Genomic DNA, 24,794 nt, shown 5'->3' with positions numbered 1-24,794 from the left:
ACACAGAGTCAAGACCATGCTGAGGCGGGGACTCAGGGCTAGAATGTGTGCTTATGCACCAGGCTCTAAGTCTATTCCCAATACTTTATCCCCCACCCCCACACAAAGGAGTAAAAGCTGCAGAGCACAGGAGAGGAGGGTGGTCATAGTGTGATGGTGGTTGTGGTGAATGTGATGTCTCCTTTAATCCACCACATTTGCATGTTTGGTCCTTAGTGGTGCTGTTTAGGGAGGCTTAGGAGGCAGGGCCTGGCTAGAGAAGTATCCCAACGGGGTTTGAGAGCTGGAAGAAGCCTTGCGCTGGATCTGTAGTTCACTCTCTCTGCTTTGTGTTTGAAGTTGAAGATGTGAACTCTCAGCTTCTTGTTCCAGTTGCCATGACTGCCTGCAGCATGGTAGGTCGCATGACATACCATCATGGACTCTAGCACTCTGGAACCATAAGCCAAAATAAATTCTTCTATAGATTGCTTCGGTCATGGGAGTGTTACTTTATTACTTTATTGATAGGTACAAGAAGAGTAGCCAGAGTTGTCTCACACTCTGCCCTGACCCCTGACATTTCCTATTTATTTATTTATTTATTTATTTATTTATTTATTTATTTGAGACAGGGTTTCTTTGTGTAGCCCTGGCTGTCCTGGAACTCACTTTGTAGACCAGGCTGGCCTTGCACTCAGAAATCCGCCTGCCTCTGCCTCCTGAGTGCTGGGATTAAAGGCGTGCGCCACCACGCCTGGCTTGCCCTAACATTCCTATAGCAACTGCCTGTGGACTTTGAGTGTGCAGCCTCAGAGATGTCTTCCTAGACAAGTGTCCCCAACCTTGAACTCCCAGCCCCACCCCTCAGTTTAAGAACGTAGGCACAATGGGTTGGAATTCTTCAAACCAAACTGTTCCGCCTCTTGCTTAACTTCTGGGGGTTCCACCAACTCACAACGGGCATTGAGAGGTGAAGGCACCATGTCTGAGGGGTGAGTTGAAGGCTTGAAAAGCACAGAACAAATACCTTACTGGACCGGAGAGACCTGAGCAGAGGGGAGCTGGGTGCTGGCAGGCCTGTGTGGGTGTGGGCATTTGCATGGCCCCTGATTTTACCTCCTGGGACTAGCTTTCAGTCCCAGGGTTTCAGAAGTCTGCAGACTTCTCCTGAACTGTTCCAGCTTCAAGACTCCGGGGGAACTAATGCCATTTCTCTTCTCACCCCTTACCTACTACTCCAGACCATTACCACATAGCAGATGGGGACCCTTACTTACAAAGGTCTCTAGACTCTCATCCTCACAAGGATGCCCAGACTCTCAAGCCTAAGCCAGGTCCTCACTATCCTTTCTGATCCATCAAAGGCCTCAAACCCCTTACTGTAGACCTCCAAGCCAGACCTGTGCTCACTCCTTCTGCAGCCCCTCATTTCACTGAAGTCCACTTGATACCATGATGAGCCTCTGGAACCCCAAGTTCACAGTCCTCCAAAGGCAGCAACTCGGTCCCCTGTCCCCACTGTTCCCTCTAAGTTGTGATGGTGTGGCACACAGCTAGCGCACTTTCTTCTTCTTCTTCTTCTTTTTTTTTTTTTTTTTCTTTAGAACTTACCAACGCCTCTGGGAGGCCTCCCACGTGACTCTCGAAGAGGTGCTGGAAAAAGAGCCATCTGTGCTCGAACCTGTGCCCAGCCGAGAGCGGCAGAGCTTCCAGTACAGGATCTCCGTGCTTTACCTGTACTACCTGGGGCTGCTGCGCCGCTTCAACCTGGCCTACGACCAGATGGTACAGCCACAGAAGCGTCGGTTGCTGCGGCGCCTTCTGGACGGTGTGGCGGGACGTGTACTGGAGCTCAAGGACGAGCTAGTGCGCGTTGACCTGTGCGAGACCCACTGCCTGGACCGAGTACTGCAGGATCTCAAGCTGACCCCGGTGGGTGAGATGAGGCAGGGTGAGAGTTGGGCCCCTTGTGGAGTCATGGGTTGGGATTGGGTGGATCATGGCCTGAGGCAGTTCTATTAGGGGACAAGGTGATGGGACTTGGAATTTAGACTCTCAGGAACTGGGGTGCTTTTGAGAGAGTTGGCCTCCCACACTGTGTCTGAGAAGACCAGGAAGCCACAGAGGGTGGGTGAGAAGAGTCCTCGGGAGGCTTGCTTCTCAAAGTATGGTTCCTGGCCATCAGCTAAGAGCTCGTTGGAAATGCAGAATGTTATCTCAGACCCACTAAATCTGCATGTGTTTCTCAAAATATCCCCAGGAGATCTGTGAGCATTGCCAAGTTCTAGAGCCTTGGCATAGCACTAGGCAGTCTCCAGCCCTGACCCATCAAGGCTAGGATTTGGTACTACTCCATAGCCAAAGGAGTCTCAAGGTTTCCTCCGCCAGCTTCCAGTAGACTTGGGGGTAGGGAAGGGAAGATGACAGGTTCTGTTGCAGTCCAGATAATAAAGGCACTGTCAAATGCTTTCCTGTGGATTCTGAGGAACAGCTGGCTTTGGCATTCTCAGAATTAATCTCAACCAGATGTGCGGCAGAACAAGACAGGGGTGACTCTTGGGTCCTAAGCCAGAATTCACACATTTCCCACTCCAGGTTTCTAGGTGGGAGGGAAATAGAAGCATCTGGAAGCCCAGACGATGGGTCAGAGGCCTGGGTTTCTAATTTCTGACCCTCCTTCTCCCCCCCACCCCCCCATTGTGCTAAAGGCAGACCTGGAGGTTCCCATCCCCAAATATTTTCAGCTGGAGCAGTCCAGCGCCGTGAAGGCACGTCAGCAGATGCTGGCTGATATCCTGAACAGACTGGAGCCACTGGTTTCTCAGGAGGTAATGTTGCTAGAGTCATTGGCTCAGAACCTGAGTCCTGAAAGTCTTAACAAGGCAGGTAGATTCACTTATTCACTCAAATCACTTGTCAAACAAATCAATGGTGAAAAGCAGAAAAAGCCATATTCAATGTGGCCACATTTGGAAGAATGAAAAAGATTTCAAGTTCACCTCCAGGTGTCATGATGTTAGGTTTAGGTTTAAGTAGAGGACCAGAAATAGCAGAACTAAGTAGCCCTCAAAGTCCCGCCCATCATCATCATCATTGTGTGGACTCCAACTTTCCTACGAGGTAGTCTGACAGTGGTTCAACTCTAAGCATCTTTCTGGGAGACAAGCTCGCCTCCTGGCTGGCACCAGGCTCCTTTTCCTACCATGATATTGCTGGGGGGAAATTCCAGTTCCTTGAGGTTCATCGTCTCAATCACCTGACAGCTAAAGAGAGGGACACAGGTGTCTCTTTAGCGCATTTTCATGCCTGCCAGAGGGTTTCCTGTAACTGGGGACACTCTCAGACTCCTCCTTCATCTTTCCTCCTACATCTTTTCTCAGCACAAACAGGCCCTGTCCTACCCTATACCCACTTCAGAGGCAGTCCACAGCCTCTCCGAGACTGCTTCTGTATTCTCTGGAACCCTCTGTCTGACACTTTGCAGGACACGTCTCAAGCACCTAGGACTGTGGCCCCATTACCTCATTGCTAACTGATCTCTCAGCAGCCCACCCTGGGTGCACTCCCTCCCAGCTTACTGTTCTTTTTGTCCCTGTTGTGACCAGAATCTTCGAGGATTGAGCCGGACTGCGGCTCTGATTCTAGTGCAAAGTGCTGAGCGGGCCAGGCAAGGCCGACTACGAGCCACTTTCATGCGAGAAATCAGGAAAGAGGAGGAACGGGATCGGAGGATTTGGGAGAATGGGCAGCAGAAATTCAGCCGGGACCAGGGAGCCATTGTTATACAGAAGGTAACCGTGAGTGGCAGAAAGAAGGCCAGGGTAGATCATCTCTCTTAGAAAGAGCTGGGCACAGTGATTAATCCCAGGAGTAAAAGTGTCTCAGGTCTGTGGTCCTACAGCCTGATGCTAAACCCTGGACATTAATCTGTCAATAAACCCAAGGCAATAATCTGTCTCAGGATGGATGTGCCTGGCACCTGGGAAAGCACACTCTCTAACCTATGTCCTAAAGAGGTTGTGTCTCATCTCTAGCCCAGTTTCTTAAGGTCAAAACTACTGGGAGGGGCTGGAGAGGTGTCTGGAGGTTAAGACCACTGGCTGTTCTTGCAGAGGCTCTGAGTTTGGGTCTTAGCTCCCACGTGGCCACTCACAACCATTGTAACTCCAGTTCTAGGGCATCCAGCATCCTCCTCCTCCAGTCCCACCCTAACTTCCTGTGCCAATGCCTTAGGAGACACCAGCCAGCAGCAGTCACCCCTGCTGCTCCCCACTAGGCCTGCAGTCACAAGGCCTGGAAAACATCTAAGTGGCATGTGCCCCCGACCCCAGGTGTGGAAAGGTTACCTCCAGAGAAAACGCATTGAGCAGGATCGACGGGTGGAGATGGAGTTCATTGGCATGGTGAGTCCTCCCTGGCCTGGCTGGGTCATGCCTCCCTCATCAGCTTTGCCCCTGTAACCTTGCCCCAGGGTCTACACCCCTCCACTGAAGCAAGGCAGGAGACTCTGGGGGAGAAAGAAACATAAAGACAGGGAACTCACTGGGTTTTCCCACCCCTCCCCACTCTCAAGCATCCCATAGGATATCAAATGTGGGGGTAAGGACAGGAAAGTGAAGGCACAGGGCATCCCTGCCCCAGCTGTAAAGAGAGGCTGCAGGGGTGGGTCCAGCAGGAGCATTCCATAGAACCCCTCTCAGGAAAACCTTGGAAGCCATGTTGGGGAAGGAATGTACCCTTAAACCAGGACTTCTGAGGCTACAGGCTCCCTGATTTGCTCTGGGAGCCCAGATGAGCTGCTCTGGACTGCTGAGAGTGACCACACATGAGGTGTGTCATGGGGAGGGACTGAGACCCTTGTATATTGCACTCTGGGTCAGACTCTGGGAAAGGAGCTTTGCCCTGGATGGATCCTTTGGAGACCTGGCTGGCCAGGAGGGCGGGGCAAGGCTAAGGCCAGAAGGACTAAAAGGGAGGCTTTTTTGAGGTGCAGGCGGGATGACTACTAGGGGCTGCTGTGTAGGAGTAGAGGTCAAAGACTTTCTAGGAGGCTGTAGAACAGGAACCCCAGGAGGAAGATGAGGGGTGGGGGCAGGAGCAGTGGGTGAGGAATGAGCCTGGCCGCTCGGGCCCATCAACAGTGTGAGCTCAGCGTTTTCAGTAATTGTCTCTGCGCAGAGTGATATTTAAAATACATTTGGGAGCCAATGAGGCGGGAAAGTGGCTGTGAGAGCGGCTGCCAACTCGGCCGGCGGGCGGGGCATGCGTGGGGGCTGGGGCCCCAGGCGCACGGGGGAGGGCTGCCAGGGAGGGGAGTACAGCCCGGATGCATCTCGCAAACTCATTACCAGGGTAATTTACACAGACAAATTTCGGCTCCAAACACAATTTCTCCTGATGCAGGCATGCCCGTTGTTCCATGAGGGCATGTGCATGAGACATGAGCATGGGGGGGTGGGTGGGGGTGGGTGGGAACTGAATGGAGGCAGGTGTGTGTGTCTAAACATGGGGGCTGAACCATTCCTTGTAAAATCTTGGCCACTCTCTACTTCCCCTAGCTCCCTTCGCCCAACCAGACAGCACGCCTGAATACCCTTAACCAGGCCTTCCTAGGGGAGGAGTCACGGAGGATGCGGCAGGTGGAAAAGGAAGAGGAATTCCAGGAAGCCATAGGGAAGACCTACGAGTCTCTCACGGAGACCGAGGGACCCGACATGAAGGAGAGGATGAAGGATCAAATACGACAATGGTTTATTGAATGCCAGTCAGTGTCCACTGCCACAGCTGACCCAAACTTCTATACCTCATTCCCCAACCTGTTCTCTCGTGAGACTGTCCCTTCTCTATCAACCCTCACCTTCTCCTCATACTCTCGGTCTAGACCTCAAGCCCTGCTGTAAGGGCCATCTCCACACTTGGTTTCCCATTTCCCTGAGAGAAGAGAAGGTACCAGGACAAATCAGGAAGAGTGTCTTGAATGATCCCATAGCATTCTCACCACCTGTTCTTTCTGTCATCCCTTATCTCTTTCATCCATCTATTCTTCCTTTCATCTCTCCAACCACCCCATCTCTGTGCCTATTCTCCTATTCATCTATCAGCAGTCAGTCATCTGCCCACCCCTCCACCATCTCTAACTGTATTGTATCCACCCAGTGCCCTTACTGGTCGGTTCCCTGATTATCCAGATGAGGCTTCAGGTGGATCCTACCTGATCTTTGCAGACAAGACTCCAGAGCAGGTACTCTTGAGTGGGGACAGGCCCAGCCTGTGGTTACAGACAATGGTGATGTGAGCTGAGAATAGAGGGGATTGGGAGAGCCAGCCTCACCAGAGAGCACTGTGGCCAGAGGAAAGACATGTGTCTAAACAGACTGGATGGGGCTGAAGGCACTCATGGCCCTGAAAGGGAATGGTCTGGGAAGACCTCTGAGGATGAGTGAGCAGTGGTTCTGATGATACCGGTTCTCCCTAGCACCCGTCTCTTGCTTGACACCTCCCCCCAGTTTGCCAAGGCTGTGAGACCAGGCCCACGCAGCTGGGTTCATTCCCTTCTGTGAAATCCCCCAGTCTCCAGAACGGTGCTTGCTATTGGATCCAGGTGAGACTAGACCTGGAAGCACAAGCCCAGGAGAGTAGAAAGAAGGACCAAGAGAAGAAAGAGAAGAATAAGGAGAAAGAGAAGGAAAAAAAGGAGAAGAAGAAAAAGAAAGTCAAGGAAGAAAAGGTCAAGAAGGTTAGCTAAGCTCCCAGCAGAGGAGCTTGTGGGTGGGGAGGGAAAGCCTGTGGCATTGCTGTAGACAGCTCCAAGGGAGAATCTCTCAGTCTCCTACAGACACAGCGAGGAGGCAGAGTTGTTCTCCTTTCCATTCTAGGAGCCAGAAGTGATGTTCAGAGTGCTGCCATCCAAATCTATTCCTGTGATTAATGCTGGGCATGAGGAATACACAAGTAAGAATGGAAGGCTGGGATGAGCTGCACCTGGGTGCAGTGTCTCGGGTCCTAGGTCGTGGACAAAGTAGGTATCTGCTACAGGAGTGACATGGAGAGGAGAGGGAAGAAGCTAAAGAAGTATGTGACGGTTGGTGGGTGGGAACATCACTTGCTGTCTTCAGAAGTCTTGAGTCAAGCAGTTAAGCCTAGGGTAGAAGCAGGGCTGGGCAGCTAGCAAGGATAAGGAGGCTAGCTAGGGATCTCTCTCTCTCTCTCTCTCTCTCTCTCTCTCTCTCTCTCTCTCTCTCTCTCTCTCCCTGTGTGTGTGTGTGTGTGTGTGTGTGTGTGTGTGTGTGTGTGTGTGTGTGTTGCCTTTTCTTATGTGGTTAGGTGTGTGGAAGAGCCGGTATGACAACAAGCATCCCAGCCAGAACTTTGACTCTGAGACCCTCCGGGAGGAGAAAAGAAAGCAAGTGGAGATGGAGATCCGGGTACAGGTAGGCACAACACAGCCTGAGGCTGCTCTCTCACACCCTCTGCCCACCACTGGAAAGCCTCACCACTTCAGAGCCCTCCCACCCATCCCTAGTTCCCACCCTGGCATCTCAGACCAGGTTCTACCTGCCACCCCATCACCACACTGTCCCTAGCTTCTCCAGTTGTCCTCTTTACCCTCAGGGATCAATAAGGATGTGAGGGCAAGGGGAGGGACTCAGAGCTATAGCCAGACTGGGCACAGTGCTGAGCATGCCTCCCTCACGACTGGGGCTGTCTGCTGATAAGAATATGTCATCCTTCAGACCCATCCTTGGTGGGGACCTGGCTTCCAGCAGCCCATAGAAAGCCTTCAGTTGCCTAGGTCACAGAGATTTTTAAGGGGAAGATTTCTGACTATTTTGTGGACTCCATCCAAAGTTACTGGCTGGTGAGGGTGGCTGCCCTCGTTATGGAGAGCAAAGTATGGATTCAGATCTGGTGTGGGCAGGATCAGTGGAGCAAAGACTGACACGTGACTCGGTGGCTGTCTGTCTATCCCCTTCCTCCTCCAAGACCCCTCCCCCTCCCCTCCCACCTCTCACTTATTCTGCCCTGCTCTGAACCCAGGTGGATGAGCTAATGAGACAGGAACTGAAGAATTTGCGTCTGGCTGTGGACAGGGAGGAGACCAGACCCCTCAAGTCTCCAAAGGCAGATCAGGGGCCAGGGCTGGGGGAGAGGGTACCTGGGGGGGGTGGTGAGTTGGGAACAGATGGTAAGTACCTGAATACTCATTTCCCACCAGAAAAAAGGAGGGAAGAAAAGTGGAAAGAAGAAGAAGGAAAAAGATCTGACCCCAGACCGGTAGGTAGTAGATTCTGCCGCACAAGCCTTACACTGCGAGTGGAGAGGGGCCAGGTTGCAAACCCTGGTTCTGTTGTTACATAGCATTAGGGAAGTTACCCTTTACTTCTGTGAACCCTTAACCTTGTCAATCAAGTTTCTGCCTTTAAAAATGAAAATAACTCTGGGCAGCAGTAGCACATACCTTTCGATCCTAATGGAGTAGCCGGGCGGGGTGGCCACGCCTTTAGTCCCAGCACTCGGGAGGCAGAGGCAGGTGGATTTCTGAGTTTGAGGCCAGCCTGGTCTACAGAGTGAGTTCCAGGACAGCCAGGGCTACACAGAGAAACCCTGTCTTGAAAACCAAAAACCAAACCAAACAACCAAACCAAGCTGGGTGAGTTGGTTGCCCCTTTTGAATCAGGGGTGAGGTGTGTAGGCAGCCAAGTGGACCACTGAAGCTCACTGGCTATCTGGTCAACCACTGAAGCTCACTGGCTATCTGGTCAACCACTGAAGCTCACTGGCTATCTGGTCAGGCAGAACTGATGGGCTGTTAGCTTGGTAAAGGTAGAGGAGTCATCAAGCAAGGCGAGGCAACCTGACCTTTGACATCAGTACGCATGCTCACATGTGTGCAGTGCACTTGTGCACATGTGCACATATCTACATCACACACACACTGACAAAGCAGAACAACACACAGTAGGTTTATAATCATCATATATATTATCCCCCCCCAACCTTCCATCTGTGCCTGTATTAATCCTCAGGGGCACTGGGGGCCTGCTAGATGCCGTCTCGTCAGTAATGCCACTGCTGGAGCACCACAGCTCACAAGGGCACTCACACTTTATACTTTGTTTGGGAGACGGGGAAAAAAGGGTTGTGCTGAGCTCAGACTTCAAGTGGTGGAAGGGAAAGTCTGGTGGGCATTGTTGCAGGGGGCCTTGGCATCTGTCACATTCCACAGTGCACTCACTGTGGAGTATCTATGCCCTGACACAGTGGACAGGACCTCATTTTCTGATTCTGGCTGTCCAGAGACATTTCTGATCCCAAAACATTACCAGGGCACCCCTTGTCACCTCTTCTCACGCTCACAGCCCCATCTCCACTTCCTTGTCCCTTGTCTCCTCTCACTAACATCCCTGGGGTCCTTCTACACCACTCTCCCACAGGTCTGTGGACTCACTGTTTGAAGAGCTTGTTATTATTGGCCTTATAAAGAAGTCTGCACTAGTGACACTCAGTGACTACATTGGTGAGCCCCTCCCATGTCCCTGAATCTAGGTGTGGCCACCCTTGCCCTTCCACACCTGCCCTGTTTCCTGAGGCCTCCTTTCCAACAGATCTCTCTCACAGACACTCCCAGGAGGGTCACTCACCAGTTGTCCCCTCCCGGTCCCCACAGGTGATTGCCTCTATCTCGGGTCCACTCTGACTTTGGCAAACAAGATGCCCATGCCGTCCCTGTTTGATATCCGGCAGAACATGGCGCTGTATGGGGTTCTTCGGCTGGGTGAGAATTCCAGGGGAGTGGGAAAAGCCAGGACTCGGTGGGACCATGGGAGCGTGGCTTTGGAGAGTGTGCAAGCCTAGTGGATCGTCACAGATCCTTCTGCAATTACATTCAAATTGGGTCACCTTAGAGATCAAGTGAGCCCATGACCTGCTCAATCCCAACTGACATCCTGTAGTCAGTCTTGTTCTCAGAGAGCCATTCTTGCAAGTTTATTAAAGGCCAGAGACCAGGAGTTTTGCAAACAATGTGTCACAGGGACAAGAAGCCTTGCAAACAGTGTATCACAGGGACCAGGAGCCTTGCAAACAGTGTGTCACAGGGACCAGGAGCCTTTCAAACAGTGTGTCACAGAGACCTGGAGCCTTGCAAACAATGTGTCACATGCTTTTCAATGCCACCCACCAGAGTGGAATTGTATGGTATGGAAGGAAAAGCTATGTCTCCCACTAGCCCTTACACACAGTTCCCTACCACGGAGGTTGCCAAGAAGGTTGTTGATGCATACCTGGGGAAGCTACTCAGGTATTGGGGAAAGTAGCACAGCCCAGACCCTCACCTCACCCTCTTAGCACCAGGCCTTGGCAGAACCTTCCATGGTCTTCTCCAGCCTACTGCCCAATTTTGGTCCATTGCCTGCCCCAGCCCTCTCTACTTCCTCCTAGGCTCCCATGATATACATACCATGGCTCCCCTTGTCCGCTCCATTCTCCTGGTGGGACCCTCTGGCATGGGCAAGAAGATGTTGGTCCAAGCTGTGTGCACAGAAACTGGTGCCAACCTGTTTGACCTGTCACCTGACAACCTGATGGGCAAATACCCAGGAAAGAACGGAGCACAGCTACTAGTACACATTGTCTTTAAGGTCTGTAGCCTTGATCTTGAAGCATGGGTTGATTTCTCAGAATAGAGACAACAGCAGGGTGGGATTTCTGAACACTTTGGGGGTGATCTATGTTGTACTGAATCTTTCCAGTAACTCCTGTGGGAGCCTGTGGTCCCCTTGAAGTCCCTGTGTTGGGGAATGTGGGAGGAGATGGAGACAGGAGAAAGCAAGTAGAAGCTAAGGGCTCTGTGGTCTGCGTGGCTGGGGCTGTGACCCTTGACCCAGGAATGTCTGGCATTTGGTATCTACACTCTAACCTATCCAGGTGGCCCGGCTCCTCCAGCCCTCTGTCATCTGGATTGGAAATACTGAGAAAACCTTCTACAAGAAGGTCCCAAAGGAAGAAAGGACGGTGAGGACTGTGGGCAGAAGGGCTGGGATGGACAATCAGAGCGTGGGTCCAGGCTGGAAGTCTTGCTCAAGTCATTCAAGTCACTGACGCCTTGCCCAAGTACCCTGCTCTTGCCACGCCTACTTTCCTTACCTCAAAGCTGCTCCACTCAGGACTGACATGAAGCATAGCCCTAGGCCATGTGCTCTGAGAACAGGGATCCCACAGCCCCTGTCACTGTGTCCCAAACCCACAACTTTCCATTATTGGAACAGATGGACCCTAAAAGAATAAAGAAAGACCTCATGAGGGCCACAAAGCAGCTGAGCCCTGGCGACCGAGTGATGCTGATTGGGACCACGGAGCGCCCACAGCTGGCTGAGATGAAGGGGCTGTGCCGGTTCTATGAGCGTATTCTCTTCATTCCCAGGCCTGATTATGCTTCTCGCTATGGTGAGGCCAGGAATGGAACCCAGGGACCACCACCCTTTTGAGTCTCTGCCCTCTCCCCATCCCTCACTTTTGCTCTGAGGCTCAATTCCAGCACCAAATGACAAGTCTGGAAAAGCCCTAAGTTAGCAGCCCAGGTCTCTGGCTAATGAAATGACCTCAGTGTAATGGACACTGAGCATGTAACTAGAAGAACATTTCTTTTTCTTTCTTTTTTCTTTCTTTCTTTCTTTTTTTTTTTTTTTTCGGTTTTTCGAGACAGGGTTTCTCTGTGTAGCCCTGGCTGTCCTGGAACTCACTTTGTAGACCAGGCTGGCCTCGAACTCAGAAATCTGCCTGCCTCTGCCTCCTGAGTGCTGGGATCAAAGGCATGCGCCACCATGCCTGGTGCCCTAGAAGAACATTTCTATCCTACCAGGTCCCACACCATCCTGGAGGGACATGTTGCTCTCCATGGGCCCAGAGCTGCTTGGACAAAGGCAGAGGCTGTAGGCCTGGATTTTCTGCTGCTCTCTGACCTGTTGCCCTGTTCTTTCCTCTCCTTGCAGTGCTCTGGAAACGGATGATAGAGAGCCAAGGAAGGGGAGTACAGCTGACCTCGAGTCTGGATGTTAGTGCCCTGGCTAGGGTGTCTGATGGCTACACACCTAGTCATATTCTACAGTCTATCCAGTCAGTGTTGACAGAACGCCGGCTCCTTCAACTTATCAAGAAGCCACTGGTTGCCTCTGAGTTTGTGGGGCACTTGGCAAGGCTGGATCCAGTATACAGGGAGGAGGAGGAATCCCTTAAGGTGAAGTTGCTAGGCCAGGGTCGGTGTGCTGGGCCATGGCAGCCTGGAGAGTCAGCTTTCCAAATGTCTGGGGCTACTCTAGTTATTCCCTGTATTGCCAGGAGAGAGTCAGGACAAAGACACTTGGTTGTCAACTGGGAGAGGAACAATTAATTCTAGGAAGGGGCAGAGGTGTAGGAGCCTGAGAAAGAAGCTGGGAAGAGCCAACTGGGCTGCTGGCACATCTGTTGAGGGCTGCTGTCACATCTGTTGATTTGGCCACCATCCTCAGATGGAGTCACAGAGGCCTGTAGGGCTGGAGGGGCGAGGGCAAGACTCTCATGAATGGGTGTCTATGGCCTGAAGTAATTGGTGGAAACTAGTAAAAGCCCCTGTTATGATGGACCTCTCCACCCACAAGCCCGAGAGAACGATGGGAGAAGACTGTGAGGCTGGGGAGGGTTGCATCCAGGGAACCAATCCCTGCTTCTCTGCCAACCCAGGAATGGTTTTTCAAGACTCCACTGGGAAAAAAGAATATGAAATTTACCAAGGACCAACTGGAGGCTGAGGAGGCCAGATTGACAAAGGAGAAGAAGAAGAAAAAGTGATGGTCTTTGCTGTGGGGTGTGATGTGGTGAATGGCAGGTGCCTCCAGAGTTAAGGGTGTGACAGACACATAAAGGCCCAGGTGGCTCCTGAGGGCTCTTCTCTTGTCATCAATCTTCATGGCTTCCTGTCTCTGGGCCCTGGCTCCTCCAACCTCTGCTCTGGCTGCCAGAGCTCTTCCTACCACACCTGTGACTTTATCTTGTCTTTTTTTTTTTTTTCCCCACACTGGCTCTCCACTTCTCTTATTCAAGGTACTTAAGGGAGAGGGGATAACAGGAAGGGAAGGACAGAGAGGGAAAAATACGAAGTCTAGAAGGGAGTTGGCCCTGCTTTTAGCCCATGGGTATTCACTCCCTCTCTAACCTGTCCATGCCTCGGTCTACTCCTTTTTTTTTTTTTTCCTTTTTGTTTTTTCGAGACAGGGTTTCTCTGTGTAGCCCTGGCTGTCCTGGAACTCACTTTGTAGACCAGGCTGGCCTCGAACTCAGAAATCCGCCTGTTTCTGCCTCCTGAGTGCTGGGATTAAAGGCGTGCGCCACCATGCCCGGCTTGGTCTCCTTCTTTATGAAGTGAGGAGACGTTGGACATAACAGCCTGTAAGGTTCTTCCTGTTCTGGGACTCAAATATGCTAGCCAAAGCATCTACAGAGAGAGGGAGCGAAGGAGGTGGGGCCATGGTGGAACACAGAGATGCATAGAGGGCTAGAGGGGCCATGATCGACCATAGAGATGATAGAGGGCTAGAGGGGCCATGGTGGACCATAGAGATGATAGAGGCAGTGCCCCTAAGTAGTCTCTCTCTGTGATGGTTCAGGGTTAATACTGACTGACACCTGATACCTAGAATCACCTTGGAGACAAATCTCCAGGTATATCTCGGAGGAAGTTTGTAGATTATGGTGGGAAGAGCCACCCTAAATGTGGATGGAACCATTTCGTGGGATGGGATACTTAACGCAGAAGAGATGGTAAGCTGGGTACCTGTGTTCTTCACTCGGCTTGCTGACTTTGGAGGCACTGTGACTGCTGCCTCAAACTCCTGCTGCAATGCCCAACATCATGGATTGTGTCCCCTCAAACTGGAAGCCGCAATAAACCCTTCATTCTTTGAGCTGTTTTTGTCAAATTTGTTGTGTGAAGGTTTTTTTGTTTGTTTGTTCTTTGTTTTTGTTTTTCATTTTGTCATTGTGAAGAGAAAAATAACTCTTACAACCTCTCTCCTATAAGAAGGGTGGGAGACTCAAGAGGCCAGGACTACCCTGTCAGCAAGGGCTGAAGAAGACACACTTTCCTGCTCAGAAGGCAGACATGCCAACCTTGTGCAGAGGGTATGAGAAGTCAATCAGTGTCCATGGTTAAGAATCGGTGTGAGGCGGCTGGGCGTGGTGGTGCATGACTTTAACCCCAGCACTCAGGAGGCAGAGGCAGGCAGATTTCTGAGTTCAAGGCCAGCCTGGACTACAAAGTGAATTCCAGGACAGCCAGTGCTATACAGAGAAATCCTGTCTCAAAAAACAAACAAAGGACTGACTGCTCTTCCAGAGGATCCAAGTTCAGTTCCCAGCAACCACATGGTGGTTCACAACCATCTGTAATGAGATCCGATGTCCTCTTCTGGTGTGTCTGAAGACAGCTACAGTGTACTCATATACATAAAAAAAAGTCAGTGTGGGCCAGACCAGGTGAGAGCCCAAGGCTAGAGCAACCCAGACCCCCAGACAGGCAGATGCAAGGGAGCTGAGCCTACAGGTTCACGTCACCTTTCTCTCCATTCTTCTGCCTCTTATCCCCACCTTCCTCAACAAAAGCAGTCTCTCTCTCTTATAGTGCTGAAAAGCCAGGAAGGCTTCCTCAATCACTTCCAGCAAAGATGCCCATACAATTATGGAGGGGTTGAGGTGCCTTATAGGAGATGCTGGGGGTCATCCAGGAGTGAAGCTGGAACCTGAGATGGGGAGGGGAGGCCAGAGCTCGGGGTGGGCAGGGTGTTTGTACCTGGGATGGGAATGGGGGTTCAGCACCCAGTGGGCATGGGAGTGATTCTGTTGCTGCCTGAGGCTGGAGTCCTGCTTTTCTGGACAGAGGTTGGCTTCCAGAGACCCCCTGGGGCTGCCTCATGCCAAATCTCTGATGCTTATCTCTACCAGATTCCTTCGGGTTTAGCAGTGGGAGGTTGTATTTCAGGAACAGGAATCCGCAGCCTCCCTGGAAGTCACAGACGCAGGCATGTGGAGCTGACTTGGTGATGGAACGAGTGGCAGACAAGAAGGAGCTTAGGGTCCTGGCTCCAGTCCTGGTCTGGGACAAGTTATTTGTGTGTCCCTAGGCACACCTTTTCCTTCTCTGGAACTTTTTCCTGTCTGTGAGGCAATGGCCTGAACAGCGCTTCAACCTGGATGTCATTCCGCTGCTTCCCCCCACCCCCACCCCACTGTTTGGCCCCTCCCTCTCTCCCCCCAGGTGGAGATTTTCAGCCGGGTGCTATTTACAGCTAGCCTTCCTCTCTCTCACTCCTCCTACACTGGGCTTCTCTTGGCTGGGGTCCAGCACTTCCTGCCCAGTTCAACTTTAGCGTGGCCCAAGTTTTGCTTCTTTGGTTCCTTCTCCAGCCATGCCTGGGGGAAGACGCTCCCCTCTCTACAGAAGACACAATCTGGGGTGCTTCCCCTCTGCTCCTTCCTGCCAGATCTGGAGATCTCAGTCCTTTCCAGCCCCGAGGAACCCTGGGTCACCACCGCTGCTGTGCCGTGACATGGCTCTGCAGAATGCACTGTACACTGGGGACCTGGCGAGGCTGCAGGACCTGTTCCCCCCCCACAGCACAGCTGACTTGCTGCTGGAGAGCCGGACAGCTGAGCCTCGCTGGAGCAGCCACCAGAGGGGTGAGGGACAGCTGGGGGTGGGAAAGCCTGAGATGGGAGCTGGGCTGGCTGTCTCGGGAACAGAGGTCCCAAGGACTCAGGGCAAGTTGAAGTTCCTAGCTGCTGTTCTCCACACCAAACTTTCCCAACAACCTAGCCCTTGGACCAAGATAGAAGTCATGTGGGGCCCAGAATAGCTCCTGTTGGACATCGTGGCCAGATTGGGCTCCAGAGAGGGACACGGGACCTCTGCCTGTGGTTCTCTCCTTCCGTTCTCTCTGCCTGTAGCCTTTTCCTCTTCCCTTCTGAGACTATCCCTTTCCCCATATGCTCATGAGTTGGTCCCCAGAGGAGTGCAGGGACCAGGGAGAGCCTCAGGGTGACAGATACAGCCTGTGTGCCAAGCTGGTAGAGAAGCCTGATAGAGGGTCTGAGGAGCACCTTGAGCCTGGCCTGGGACCTATCATCATCCGCTCGGCTTCAGGACCCACCCTTGCCTTCTGGCAGGCAGTACTTGTTGGGGATGTGGGCTCTGTCTCTCGAATCCTCTCGGACTCCAGCACTGGTCTGGCTCCCGATTCCATCTTTGATACCAGCGACCCAGAGCGATGGAGAGATTACCGCTTCAACATCCGTGCTTTGAGTACAAGCCGGGGCATGGAAGGGTCTGAGTGGGAGAGGGGAGGGCTGCAGACTGAGCTCCGGGTCCCTTCATTCCGCCTCTGCCAGCATCATCCCCTTGACTGGCAGCTCTTTATTATCCCTTGGGATCTGAGGCCTTTGCCCCTCTCTTCCTAGGACTCTGGTCTCTGACATATGAAGAGGAGCTGACCACTCCACTGCATGTGGCAGCCAGCCGTGGCCACACTGAAGTTCTTGAGTTGCTGCTGAGGCGTCGAGCCAAGCCGGACAGTGCCCCCGGGGGCCGCACTGCACTGCATGAGGCCTGTTCTGCAGGTCATGCTGCCTGTGTCCGTGTGCTGTTGGTGGCTGGAGCAGACCCCAACACCCTGGACCAGGATGGCAAACGCCCTTTGCATCTCTGCCGGGGGCCTGGTATCCTCGAGTGAGTGATGTCTTATTTTGAATCCACTCTCCTGGGGACAGGCTGGGCTGGTAGTGTCAATGTGTGGTCACTTCCAAGATATCCACCCATTGGTCCTGGGCAAGAGACTTTTGCTCCTCTGGGGGAGAGTGGAGAGCTGGGGCAGGGGCCTAGCCTCATGGTCTTCACTGAGGGCTCTGGCCAGCTCTATACCAGGCATACTGACATACACCTCTGATCTTTGGGGGGTGGTGCAGGCAGGAGGGTCTGAGGCTCAAGGTCATCTCTGGCTACAGAGTGACTTTTAGGACAGTGTAGGCTTCGTAGCAAGCTTCAGGTCAAACCCTGGCTCAGAAACCCTTAGAGAGAAAGAGAACAAGTAAGCCATGCAAGTAAGTTAAAGCTTCCTGGAAGCCCAACTGAAACAAACCAAGCAAGCAATTGCAATAAAATACATATAATACAAAAATGTCCATGCCAGGCATGGTGCTATAAAACGGGTACAGGGAACCAAACAAGGGCCTTTTGGAAAAGCAGCCAGTGCTCTTCTGCTGAGCTGTCAGCTGCATCTCTGACTCGTGTATAAACCTGGGCAAGACCCTCAGTCCTTGCAGCCTTGGTGAGCTCTGAGATGTTAGGCTAATGAGAGTACCAGGGACTGAGGCCAGCCATTAGAAGAACATGTTCCAACCACATGGTAACTGCTTGTGCTCTTGTGAGGATGCAAGAGATTCCTGCAGAGGGAACTTAGGGCTGGGGGTGGGGTTGATTTTGGTTTTTAATTATTTAGTTTATTTTATGTGTATGAATGTTTTGCCCCCGCCCCCTGTGTGTGTGTGTGTGTGTGTGTGTGTATTGTGTGCACTCCGTTCCTAAGGAAGGTCAGAAAAGGCTATATAGGATCTCCCAGAACTGGAGTTTGGATGTTTGTAAACCATCATAATGTTGCCTGGGTGCTCCTAACTCTATCCCCTCCGTTTGTTTTTAAGGCACTGTGTTGGGGCTGAAGAGGTGGCTCAGCAGTTAAGAGCGCAGACTGCTCTTACAGAACAGAGCTCAGTTCTCAGCACCCACATCAACTGCCTGTAACTCCAGCTTCAGGAATCTAATGCCTCTGAGCATGTAGACACACACACACACACACACACACACACACACACACACACACAGAGAGAGAGAGAGAGAGAGAGAGATTTAAAAAAAAAGCCCAGAAAGCTGTCACTGTGGACTGTGACGGCTGGTGCCTATGATCCCAGAACTCTGGAGGCAGAAGCAGGAGGATCATCTGAGTTCAGCAGTAGTTTGAGAGCAAGCACAGGGGACCCATTGTGGATTCTGCCTCACATTTATGGGAAAGCCTGGATGACAGGAGAGTGTAGGGCCATGAGGTCCACAGAGCTCTCAGAGTATTCACTGTGCTCAGAGCAGCAGCCATGCTGTGCTGTGGCTCCATGTCCTCACCCACTGTCTCTCCCTGCTTAGGTGTGTGGAGTTGCTCCTGAAGTTTGGAGCACAAGTGGATGGTCGGACTGAAGATGAAGAAGAGACCCCTCTGCACATAGCTGCCCGGCTTGGCCATGTGGAACTAGCAGATCTGCTTCTGAGATGGGGTGCGTGTCCTGATGTCCGCAATTCTGAAGGTTGGACACCACTGCTGGCTGCCTGTGACATCCGCTGTCAATCCCCAAAGGATGCTGAGGCCACCACCAACCGCTGTTTTCAACTGTGCCGCTTGCTGCTGTCTGTGGGGGCAGATGCTGATGCCGCCAACCAGGACAAGCAGCGGCCCCTGCACCTGGCCTGCCGCCACGGCCACTCAGCTGTTGTACAGCTGCTCCTGTCCTGTGGTGTCAACGCTAATGCCATGGACTACGGGGGACACACGCCTCTGCACTGTGCTCTGCTCGGTCCAACTACAGCAGTGGCCCACAGCCCTGAGCACACAGTGCGAGATCTACTCAATCACGGTGCTGTCCGAGTCTGGCCAGGGGCACTCCCCAAGGTACAGGGGCCGTGGGGCAGGGCCCGTGAAGGCAGCACTGAGGGCTTAGGGGCTTTCTCCAGGCTCTGAGCTGAGGAAGGGAGAGTTTGAAGAGATCTGCCCTGGGTATGGGTGAGCTTCCCTGAGGGCAGAGCTTGAATCTACTCCCCAGGGCTCAACGGCTCTGAGCATCGGTGAAGGAACACAACCCTAGTTTTTGAAAGTTTAGGACCCCTAACTCACCGCCCCCACTAGCTGTCACTACCCCCTGAAAATAGTTTTGACGGTCATCTTCCAGTTTCAATCTTATATTGACTTCCCTGACGTGAGTTCTACTTGAGCTGCTGGGCTAGGGTGTCCTGGGACCGCCTTGTCCCACGCTGAGTTGAACTATATTATATAACAAACATCGTAACATGGAGACTTCTGGGCCCGGAGTGGGGACAGTTGTTCTCCAAGGGGATATGTCAAAGCTAAATTGGCCTTCTGGAAGGGTAATGGCTCTGGGCAGGTCCCTGCTAGCCCAGGCCCTCCCCCAGCCATCCCTGTTGTCCCTACCTCCCCTTTGCTCACAAACGTAGCAGCATCTGTCTGGATTCCTAAGCAAGACCAAATAATTAAACAGCCTGAGAGTTCGGCAGATTGGTCTCCCCTTTGGGAAAATACAAGAAAATCAACAATTAACACTAATTAATCTCCTATTAACACCAGATAATTAGGAGACGAGCAATTCCCTGTAATCTGACTGCGGTACTGACAGCTAATGATCTCCCCGCCAGGCAGGGCAGAAAGAGGACCTGGTACGGCAGATAGACACCCCAGAACCCCACCACCTCTGCCCCAGAGCAAGCCTGCTTTGGCCTTTAGCTGTCTTGGGGAAAGGGGTCAGGGTAAAGGACACTGTTCGTCCTTCCTCAGAATCTCAGCCCCTCCAGCCTTGGCAAGAGTCCCAACCTCCTAGCAAGGACAACTCTAAGACTCACCCATGTGGCAAGCCGGCCTCTGCAGTTCTCCAGAAACTGGGTGCATTGGGCTTGATGCTGGAGAGGCCAGATGGGGGTCAGACTTTGACACTTGTTCCTGTGCTGGTTGTAAGGGAGACTCTGAAATCCTTTGGTTCCCAAGTTCCTAGCATGGCATATAGCCTCTGCTGAAGAAGATGGAAAGTTGTAGGACCACAGAGAGGGTCAGTGCCTACCAGACAGCGTAGACCGCCGGGTTGTTCAGCCTGAGCATAGCCTGCAAGCCTGGTGGCCATGAAGAGTAGGCTCTTTCTTGTAGTGATGGTACAGCCTTTAATCCCAGCACTGGGGAGGCAGAGGCAGGAGGATCTCTGAGTTTGAGGCCAGCCTGGTCTACAGAGTGAGTTCCAGGACAGCCAAACCCTGTTTGGAAAACAAAACAAAACAAAACAAAACAGTAGTCTTTGATGCCGGGCACCTGTGTGTGTAAGTTGCTTAATCTTTCTGTGCCTGTATCATTTGTAAAACAGGGCTCCCGGCATCCTAGGGTTAGTGTAGGGAACACAGTTCATACGTGTAACTTAGAACAAGCTGTGGTCTACGCATAGTGCTCAGGATGTATTGGCTGGTGTTCTAGAATGAAGCTGAGCACGAGAAAGCTCTTGCTAAGTTGTCAGGAACCATGCCAATATAAGGAGCAATCAGGCAAGGTAGATGGCAAGGCTAGTTGGCACTGTCTGGGCTTCCTGGAGGAGGGACTTAGTACAGGGACTCCCTGGAGAAAGGGGAGGAGCAGAGCAGGCATTTCCAGCAGAGGTGTAATGTAATGTCCCTGGCAGACTAGGCTGTCACAGCTCTAATAAGCACTGTTCAGAGACAGGGCAAGAAATGGAGGCACTGGGCATATAAGGTCTGGCTTCAAGACCTTAAAGCATTCTTACATGTATGGGCATTTTGCCTTCAGTTATATCTATGCGGCACATACATTTCTGGTATCTACAGAGGCCAGAAGAAGGCATTGGATGCCTTGGGACTGGAGTTACAATGGTTGTGAACTGCTGTATAGATGACAGATCCTCTTCAAGGGCAGCAAGTGCTCTTAACCACTGAGGCAGCCTTCCAGGAAGGCTTTTGGGTTTTTTTGTTTATTTGTTTGTCTTTTGTTTTTGTTTTTGTTTTTAAGATATTTTCTTTATTTACGTTTCAAATGTTATCCTCTTTCCTGGTTTCCCCTCTGGAAACCCTCTATCCCCACCCCCTCCCCCTGCTCACCAACCCACCCACTCCCACTTCCTGGTCCTGGCATTCCCCTACACTGGGGCTTAGAGCCTTCACAGGACCAAGGGCCTCTCCTCCCATTGATGACTGACTAGGCCATCCTCTACTACATATACAGCTAGAGCCATGAGTCCCACCATGTGTTTTCTTTGGTTGTGGTTTAGGTTTAGTTCCACCAATCAAAGAGGGCTTTTGTTTTTATGCAAAGGGTCTCATAAAGGTCTCAGGTAGCCCAGACAAGCTGTGCCGACTGACCTGGCATGCTAAACAGGCCCACGTGAGCTGTATCCTCAGCCCTAGCTCTGATCTTTTTAATCCTCTTCAGAGCCCTGGAGTGCAGTGCAATGGTGGAGTAAGTGGGAGCTGCTGTGCCAAGTATGCCTGCTACAACTGGCAGGTTCTTACACTCAGCGGGCCTCGGCTTCCCTCACAAGTTGAAGACATCACAGTCCATATCTGATAGAGATGAGGACTAAGGGTCTGTGCCTGCTAGGGAAAGGAACACTAGAAATGCAGTTGTTGATTTCCTGGCACCCCTCCAGCCACCAAGCCTTCCCCTACCAGTGTAGAAGCCTAGAGCTAGAGAGAGGTGCTGTTGGCGAGGTGTTTCCTTCTGGAAGCTGTGCCCCACACTTCTTTCCCGCTTTGGTGATTCCCTGGTGCCTTGGCTTGTACCTAGGGAATCACTTTGACATTCTTGTGGGGATGCTTTGCTTTGACAGGACCCAGACTTGAGATGTATCTAAGGATGGCCTTGAACTTTGATCTTCCTGTTTTCTGCTCTTCATGACTGGGACTATGCGCATTCCATCTGACTTATATGGCACTGGAGGTTGACCCTGGGTACCAGAGGAACATAGCAATGTGGGTGCTGGGACTCAAAACCATCTTATAACCATCTCTAATTCCAGTTCCAGGGAATCGAACGCCCTCTTCTGGACTCCATGGGCACTGCACATATGTGGTGCACAGACATACATAACAAGCAAACTCTCATATACATAAATAAATTTAAATTTAAAAAATCTTTAAAAATACAAACAGAATCGAGTAAATAAAGCCTCGTTTTCAAATGAGGTCTCATACATATCAGCTGTTGGGTCTGCAGCACATTTTGGGGGAGAACGCTGCCACTCCAGTCACCCCACATGGCCTGTCAGGATTCCCTAACAAATCTCTTCCTCTTGCAGGTGCTGGATCGCTGGTGCATGTCCCCACGGACCATCGAGGTCCTGATGAATACATACCGTGTAGTTCAGCTTCCTGAGGAGGCCAAGGGCTTGGTGCCACCAGAGATTCTACAGGTCTGCGTCCAGGACCCTGAGCACATCACTCAGCTTGTCCCTGAGAGACAATGTTCCTTGTGGGGCAGCCATGACAGTCCTCTATAGAAATTACTCAACAGCTCACTCCTATCTAGAAAAATACACCTTCCGTGTGAGTTCTGAAAGTTTGTGTGAGGTTCTTAGACATGCTCCCAGTCGTTACCTTCCTGGCCCTGTTAGGAGAAGTGGGTGGCGGTGGCGGCTTCCCAAGACTGTCCTCACTGAGTCTTCTCCTCCGGTGTCCAGAAGTACCATGGATTCTACTCTTCCCTCTTTGCCTTGGTGAGGCAGCCCAGGTCGCTGCAGCATCTCTGCCGTTGTGCGCTCCGCAGTCACCTGGAGGGCTGTCTGCCCCATGCACTACCGCGCCTTCCCCTGCCACCGCGCATGCTCCGCTTTCTGCAGCTGGACTTTGAGGATCTGCTCTACTAGGTGAGCTCTGGTTTCTGGAGGCAGCCACTGTGCTGGGGGGGGGGGGTGGTAGCAGGAGGCAGGAGGGTTGGAGGATGGTTCTGGCCTGAACCAGCTGCTTCCACAGCCACAAGAGTTCCTCAGTGCCTGTCTTTCCTTCCAGGCTTGCTGCCCTGTGAACAAAGCAGACCCCACCCCCACCCCAAGGGCATCTCTCAGCAATGAATGATGCAAGGCGGTCTGTCTTCAAGTCAGGAGTGGACGCCTTGATCCACACTTGAGAGAAGAGGCCAGATCAGCACCCGGCTGGTAGTGATGCAGAGGGCACCTGTGCAGATCTGTGTGCGCACTGGAAATCTCTAGGCTGAAGCCCAGAGCAATGGTGCAGGTGTTAGTCCTTGGGAGGCAGAGACAGGAGGGTGGAGAGAGGCAGAGACAGGAGGGTGGAGAGTGGCCACATTGTGCTATGTGGTGAGAATTTGTCTTAAAAAAAAAAAAAAGTCTACAGTTTGTGTGATTTGGTACTGTCTCCAGCAAGCCTCCATCTGCCTGGATGTGACTCCCTCACACAGAATCAGGGTAGGTTAGGCCTTGTGCAAGCTGCCTCACTGCTCCCTTCAGTACTCAGTAACAGGTCCCAGGCCAACCTGCCTCCTCTCCTCACATGCAGTGGTTAATAGCCTCTAGAGTGAGAACTTGTCAGAACAGGTGGCCTGAAGGGTGGGTGGGCAAGACAGAGGTGTGTGTAAAGAGAAGCTGGTGGTCAGGGGCTGGAGATGGGAAAGCCCCTGGGACAGGGTTCACAGATGTGGAAGACAAAGTAACCCCCGGCTTGGATGAGGATGGGGCCCTCTGCATGGTTAAGAAAACAACCATTTCTCCACTGCTCATGCCACCTATAGGTCTGGAAGCATCACTCAGTGCACATCTGGCTCTTGTTCTTTTTAATCTGCTTTATTAAATTTTCTATGTAAGTGTGTTTTACCTGAATAGATGTGTGTGCATACTGTCATGCCTGGTGCCCTTGGAGGCCAGAAGAGAGAATAGAATCTCCTGGAACAAGAGTTAAAGATGGTTGTAAGCTGCCATGCCGGAGCTGGGAACTGAACCTAGGTCCTTAGAAAGAGCAGCCAGTGCTCTTGACTTCTGAACCATCATTTATTTCAGTTCCTTTAACCCGCTTCTTTAAATGTAGCTTTGTGATGGCAGGAGCGTGGAGCTGTCACCAGATCTGAGTTTTACCCTCAGCTTTACCATTAGCTAGGTGTGGAACAAAAATTTCCTCCCTAGACTCAAGTTTCCTTGTCTGTAAAAGGATAGAGCTGGAGCAGCGTTGCTCACACTGCTGTACCAGGATCCTACAAGCTGGAGGCCGCAGCAGCCAGCGGTGGGCTGGGGGGGCGGCAGAGCACCAAGTAAGTGGGTTGGGGGTTGTGATGTCAAGGGTCCCTGGACCCAAGTTTCCAGGATTCAGAGCACTTTTCAGCCAGCTAGAGGCAGCCAGACTATGTGGGGTGGGGTTTCGGGGGGCAGCTAGAAGGCCATAGAGCCAAGTGGACTGGAGGTGGGTAGACTGGCCTCCGAACTTGGCTTTACCATAACTTTGGACAGACCGGCTTGGGTTTCAAGTGCAAGGACTGGCAAGAGGACTCTGGTACGACCAGAGGCCCAGTTTTGTTTTGTTTTTTTTTTTTCACCCTTAGCCATGGAAAAGCCAGCTGTCTGGTCCCTGTAGGCCTGCACCTTGCAAGGATAAAGGTTGGGGTCAGAAGATCCTGAAGTACAGGGAACCCATCGCAGATGCTTCGCCATCCTGGGCGCGTCTCTCTGGAGATGCTGTCTCAGCCCTGGGGTGAGGAGTTCTGAAGGATGTCCCATATTCATTTATTTGTCCATACTTGCCTCCTGTGCTCTAGGCTAGGCAAGCACAGGGCTGCGAGGGACACCCTCTGTCCCCCACTACTCTGCTGAAGACACTAGGCACACAAGAAAAGGTTGTAGACGCAGTAGTAGACGCAGAGACAGATGCAAACAGTGATTCAACAGCAACACAGAATGATTTTGGATTCGATGATGGGGAAATCTCTTTGGGAAGGTTGGCATTTAACCTGAGACCTGGATGA

General features: G+C 52.0%; 2 protein-coding genes across 5 annotated transcripts; both read left to right on the top strand.

Annotated features, from left to right (window-relative positions):
• The first annotated feature begins 876 nt into the window (after positions 1-876).
• On the top strand, positions 877-12,912 carry Iqca1l (IQ motif containing with AAA domain 1 like). Of its 3 annotated transcripts, NM_177676.6 has the most exons (19): positions 877-974; positions 1,587-1,914; positions 2,691-2,810; positions 3,588-3,773; positions 4,314-4,385; positions 5,541-5,746; positions 6,139-6,223; positions 6,584-6,718; positions 6,858-6,933; positions 7,306-7,412; positions 8,020-8,103; positions 8,198-8,256; positions 9,417-9,499; positions 9,650-9,757; positions 10,423-10,622; positions 10,909-10,995; positions 11,250-11,427; positions 11,973-12,217; positions 12,700-12,912. In NM_177676.6, exons 1-19 carry the CDS (start codon positions 964-966, stop codon positions 12,805-12,807), a joined length of 2,478 nt encoding a protein of 825 aa, NP_808344.3. In that variant the 5' UTR covers positions 877-963; the 3' UTR covers positions 12,808-12,912. The 3 variants fall into 3 exon arrangements, 1 of the variants encoding a protein (NP_808344.3); NR_033188.1 differs by having other exon boundaries at positions 4,216-4,385; positions 5,541-6,223; XR_001784669.2 differs by lacking the exons at positions 10,909-10,995; positions 11,250-11,427; positions 11,973-12,217; positions 12,700-12,912 and having other exon boundaries at positions 883-974; positions 8,020-8,256; positions 10,403-10,510.
• Positions 12,913-15,367: 2,455 nt separating this feature from the next.
• On the top strand, positions 15,368-23,649 carry Asb10 (ankyrin repeat and SOCS box-containing 10). Of its 2 annotated transcripts, none has more exons than NM_001310476.1 (6): positions 15,368-15,690; positions 16,468-16,735; positions 18,197-18,716; positions 22,126-22,239; positions 22,507-22,692; positions 22,835-23,649. In NM_001310476.1, the coding sequence occupies exons 1-5, from the start codon at positions 15,420-15,422 to the stop codon at positions 22,690-22,692; spliced, it is 1,359 nt and encodes a 452-aa protein (NP_001297405.1). In that variant the 5' UTR covers positions 15,368-15,419; the 3' UTR covers positions 22,835-23,649. The 2 variants fall into 2 exon arrangements, with proteins under 2 accessions (NP_001297405.1, NP_536692.1); NM_080444.5 differs by lacking the exon at positions 15,368-15,690 and adding an exon at positions 15,889-16,312.
• Positions 23,650-24,794: the final 1,145 nt, after the last annotated feature.

The sequence above is a fragment of the Mus musculus genome, chromosome 5 (assembly GCF_000001635.26).
Source record: "Mus musculus strain C57BL/6J chromosome 5, GRCm38.p6 C57BL/6J".
NCBI classification, from domain to species: Eukaryota; Metazoa; Chordata; class Mammalia; order Rodentia; family Muridae; genus Mus; species Mus musculus.
The sequence above is the reverse complement of the archived record's forward strand: the minus strand, read 5'-3'. Positions and strand labels throughout refer to the sequence as shown.